At 42.3% G+C, this 5,391-nt stretch overlaps 1 protein-coding gene across 2 annotated transcripts; it reads right to left on the reverse strand.

Moving 5' to 3' along the window:
- Positions 1-2,744: 2,744 nt before the first annotated feature.
- LOC146712323 (HLA class II histocompatibility antigen, DR alpha chain-like) lies at positions 2,745-5,021 on the reverse strand. 2 transcript variants are annotated; one of them, XM_085452039.1, is made up of 5 exons: positions 4,874-5,021; positions 4,547-4,795; positions 3,826-4,107; positions 3,540-3,680; positions 2,745-3,421 (listed from the first exon to the last, which is right to left on the reverse strand). In XM_085452039.1, the coding sequence occupies exons 1-4, from the start codon at positions 4,929-4,931 to the stop codon at positions 3,550-3,552; spliced, it is 720 nt and encodes a 239-aa protein (XP_085308165.1). In that variant the 5' UTR covers positions 4,932-5,021; the 3' UTR covers positions 2,745-3,421; positions 3,540-3,549. The 2 variants fall into 2 exon arrangements, with proteins under 2 accessions (XP_085308165.1, XP_085308164.1); XM_085452038.1 differs by lacking the exon at positions 2,745-3,421 and having other exon boundaries at positions 3,429-3,680.
- Positions 5,022-5,391: the final 370 nt, after the last annotated feature.

Genomic DNA, 5,391 nt, shown 5'->3' on the forward strand with positions numbered 1-5,391 from the left:
CTGCTCTAAAAACAGAGGAGAGGTCACATGACCACAGCGTCATCTGTTACCAGGAAGAGTGTGCTGCTTTAAAGCTTTAAAAGCAGAGAGCAGCACTCTGTGACGTCATCAGCACATTTCCTCTTTACTCAAAATCTCCTGTTTTCATTTGTATTCAGTCAGAGCTCAGGAATCTAATTACCTGCCACCACATTAAATCAACCACTAATGCACTGCTGTGATAATAATGATAACCTCTCATATTAACAGGGGTCATATTTACACACCTGTCCTCTTCTTCTTCATTAATAATAAGTAATCCTCTCTTTCTCAGTACTTTTGATCAATTGAATTTACTGCATCACACTGTTTATACTCACACTTCCTGTCTCTTTCAACTTAAAAGGACAGAAGCACTCTTATTGTGAAACATTTCTGTGGAGCTCTGATGTTCCTCTGTGTGGACGGCACAGATCTCATGGATATTGGACTGAAAATGCGTCTCATGAAATCTGTTTCTTAGTTAATGTGCAGTGTGATGTATTATGTAGTATAGATTTATTTTTCAGTTTCAGGCTCCAGAGCAGCTGAATCACATTTCACTGCTACATTCAGAGCAAAGGTTCAGATGAACTTTAAATGTTTGTAATTCACATTTTCTGTTTAGATATTCACGCAGACTAAATCATATTCAATGGAGACATTCAGTCAGAGTCTAACAGCACGTTTCAGCTCATAGATGTGTCAGTGATCAGACTGTTGACGAGGAAAAGAGTTCATCTCAACGTGATTGTCAGAGTCAATGTAAATGCTGCTTCAGTCATTGAAATGTCAGGTATTAAAACATGTTACAGCAGCGTTAGAAACATGTTGGATTCATTTCTACAAACACTCACTGATTTTTATTTAAACTGCTGTTATTAGCAGACTCACACACACACACACACACACACTCACACTCACACTCACACACACACACAAACACACACACACACTCACACACACACAAACACACACACACACAAACACACACACACACTCACACACACACAAACACACACACACACAAACACACACACAAACACACACACACACAAACACACACACACACACACACACACACACACAAACACACTCACACTCACACACACACACAAACACACTCACACTCACACACACACACAAACACACACACACACACACACACACACAAACACACTCACACTCACACACACACACAAACACACACACACACAAACACACACACACACACACACACACACACACACACACACACACACACTCACACTCACACACACACACAAACACACACACACACTCACACACACACAAACTCACACACACACAAACACACACACACACTCACACACACACAAACACACACACACACAAACACACACACACACTCACACACACACAAACACACACACACACAAACACACACACACACACACACACACACACACAAACACACACACACACACACACACACACACACACACACACACAGACTCTTCTATTAGAATTAAAGAGCCTGTGTGTTCAATCTGAAATTGCTTTCAAATACTGGAATTCAGTAACGTCATCTGGGACTCTCCTCAGCTCTTTCTGGGACAGTGGTGCGGCTGCCCCTCTGTGGGTCTTCAGTTGGTCATATATCATCGTGATGTTGTTTATTATGTTGCTCTTTTCTTCTGCTTGTTTTCTTTTTTCTTTCTCAACAGGTGATCCAGGTGATCAATAGATATATTTTTTTGTCTGCTTATTTAGTTGGTTTTTGTTTTTTGCCCTTCTCCCCCGTCCCTCTTCTCAGCTCTTTCTCTTTCTTTCTCCCAGTCAAGTCTGTCCCGTATTCAGTAAGTGAAAATAAAATAAACAATAAAAGGTGAATCAAATGGACCATTACGGCAAGGCTGGGATGGTCAGTTTGGTAAAGTAAATCTGTTGGGCATCTTTCTTTGCCTTTAGACAATAATTCTGATGCAAAAGAGCCAAACAGGACAGGCAAAAAAAAAAAACAGTAATGTCATCTGTGACCAATGAAATCACATGATTATACACAGGAAACATGAACCTGCTCAGACACTCCTGACTCAGCTCTGAGAAGCAAACCACAGAGAGTGAAATGGATCCATGAATATTTGTAAAGACACAGGAAGAACACTCAGATTTGTGGGTTTATTACTCTGATGTTTTTTATTGATACATGGAAATCTGAAACAGTTTGATAAACAGTGTTGGGAAGGTTACTTTTAAAATGTATTCCATTACAGATTACAGAATACATGCCCCAAAATGTATTCTGTAACGTATTCCGTTACGTTACTCAATGACAGTAACGTATTCTGAATACTTTGGATTACTTAATATATTATCATGCTTTTTACAACAACGTGAATGTACTATTGCTGTGTGATTTATTACTATTACTGAAGGTCCGCGACTCCGAACTGTAGTAAAGGGACCTCTGACTAATACTAGCCGAAAAATAGCTTTACTTTGTTGTGTGGGTCGACTTTGCAGCGAGAGACAGAGAGAGGCGTTGAAAGGCTGCTCCAACGGAACTTATTGTTTTCGGAGGAAAACACGAACACGGTCGAGTCTTAATAGCTTACTTACAACTGGGCTCGTCAGGCACTCTTCTTGGCTGCAGTGGTTATTATTATATTTACATGCTTCCAGCTCCCGTTTTTCCTCGATGACAACTCGTACCTTTCCACTCCCCTTTTTCTCCCTCCTCTTCCTCACAGACACATAACGTGTATGGCAGTCCATTCTCCCTGCAGCACGGACTACACTGCCCATGATGCTACATTCTTTAGAGCTATGCTTGTAGCATTCTGCCTGTTAGCTTAGCACAACAACAACAACAACGAAAAGGCCTCTCTCACCCAGGAAACACACAGTCGCAGAGAGAGAGCGCGCCCTGTAACCATGGCAACTGTAACGCTGCCGCCTGGATCAACAGCACGTAGCTGTCAAACAAAACCCAAACAGTCCTGACCCGCGACAATATGAAACAGGAAAGTACCGCAGTGTAATCCATTTATTTCAACAAAGTAACTGTATTCTGAATACCACCTTTTTAAACGGTAACTGTAACGGAATACAGTTACTCATATTTTGTATTCTAAATACGTAACGGCGGTACATGTATTCCGTTACTCCCCAACACTGTTGATAAACAAGGACTCATTATAGAAGTTTATGAACACACTGAGTTCAGATAAAACTGGTCTCAGTCTCATTAATTTGACTTTTGTCTCCTTTGTTTTTGTGGCAGGAAAAGGTTCCAGGTGGAATCTGCTGGATGGATGGTGGAGATACTCACTGTGACGAGGGAGCTTTAGTTTGCTTTGAATCCCAGAGTTGAACCTTATTGACACAGATGGTGACAGGACAGCTCATACAGGAGATTAACCTAAAGCAGGTGAGACAGGTAGACAGGAAGCAGAAGTTCATTACAGGTGAAGTCTGCACACACAACAATAACACACACTCATTATGAGCTCATTGTAGAACTATGATGACATCATCACCGTGAGCCAATCAGCTGCACTCGTTTCCTTTGACGAGGAAGAAGGTTCCAGCAGCCACACCGAGCAGACCGAGAGTCAGACCCACTCCACAGAACACAGAGGGTCCAACACCTGGATCAGAGCGAGCGGACGCCTCCACCTCTGGAGACACAAACACAGACATGAACCTTCACATCTGGAGGCAAAGAGGAAAAACACACATCTGTCTCAAACTGTCAGTCCTATTCTGATGAACACTAGGTTCAATCTTTTGTCAGTGCTCTGTGTTTAAATAAAGTTTTCTCACCATAGATCTTGGTCAGTGGTTCTGTCAGGGCCAGATGTTGCACTGCACAGCTGTAGATGTCTCCCAGCTGTGGGGTGAACTGCAGTCTGGATGTCTGTTTGAAGGTCCCATCTTTGTTGGGATAGGGAGTGTTGATGCTGGATCCTGTGACCTTCTGTCCGTTCTTGGTCCAGGAGACGTTGACAGGAGCAGGATAGAAACCAGTCACGTGACAGATCAGAGTGTTATTCTCTCCAAACTCCACCTCATCTCTGGTGTAGATCATCACACCTGAAGGAGCATCTGTGCACAAACACATCAGGCAGAGGATCAGAGCTTCAGCTGGTTCCCATCAGCAGGTGATCATGATGATAATAAACATCAATAAAACGTTCAGGTGTTCAGTCAGATGATGTCATCACTGTCTGTGTGAGAGAAGCTAGAGTGAGGTCAGAATCATGAAGTTAAACTACAGACAGACTCAGTTCAGCTTCAGAGGAACTAAGAGGAGGAAAAATAAAATACACTGTGATCTTTAATATAAACACGTCAGTGTTTCTGTACACATGATCAGTCTGAATGTGCTTAAGGTGGAATTATTTCTTATATTTAATCAGGTTGAAGCTGGCTGTGTTTGATTGGACAAAGTAAATCAGTGCTGATGATGTCATCAGTGTGTTACTCTACAGAGCGTGCAGGTAAACACAGGTGAGGTGAGACAGGTGTTACATGTTGTATTTACCCTGTTCTGGAGGGTAGTCCTTCATGCCTTTACCAAAAAGCTTCATGTTCTCTCTGCAGATCTGTTGATCAGCCACAGCATATTCATAAGTTCCTTCCTGGTAAGTGATACGATCAATAAAAGGAGGCTGAGGGTCGATCATCTCCTTTTTGTTGAAGTCTGCGTAGGCAACCTCTTCACCATCCAGTCCATACATCTTCTCTCCATCAGAGTCTGAACAGCCAGTGACAGTAATGTCACTGTGCAGAGCTGAAACACATCAAACACTGATCAGTGACCTGATCAATGACCTGATCAATAAGCTGCTGTTTACAGAGACAAACTCACCGTCAGCAGAGACACAGAGGACACAGGAGAGGAAGAGGAGCAACTCCTTCATCTTCATCAGCAGCTCTCTGACAGTTAAACTCTGAGTGTGTGTGTGTGTGTGTGGACCTCACAGAGTGAGTGTGTGTGTGGACCTCACAGAGTGTGTGTGAGAGTCTGTGAGTGACTGAAAGTGCAGCTGAGCTCTAACACACAGCAGCCAATCACAGAGCTCACAGCTCATGATGTCATCAGTGTCCAGGCAGACAGCAGCTGGAGGTGAACATGATCTGACACACACAGCACCGATCAATAATCAATATTTATAGACTCTTCAAAATAAAGTTCAGCCAGATCAGCTTCCACACTGAGGATTTTCAAAATAAAACCAACTTTATTTTAATAAAATGATTCAGTTTGTTTACAAACACTGTGAAATATGACTTCATGTGTTATTTAAATAGTTTACAGTTTAAAACACACCTGAGTTCATGTGTGTTACTGTGACAGTGAGAGTCACAGCTGTGTTTGTCAGCAGG

The sequence above is a fragment of the Copadichromis virginalis genome, linkage group LG3, assembly GCF_057382275.1.
Source record: "Copadichromis virginalis isolate Kocher_CV1m ecotype Utaka linkage group LG3, C_Virginalis_male_GT1.1, whole genome shotgun sequence".
Classification (NCBI taxonomy): Eukaryota; Metazoa; Chordata; class Actinopteri; order Cichliformes; family Cichlidae; genus Copadichromis; species Copadichromis virginalis.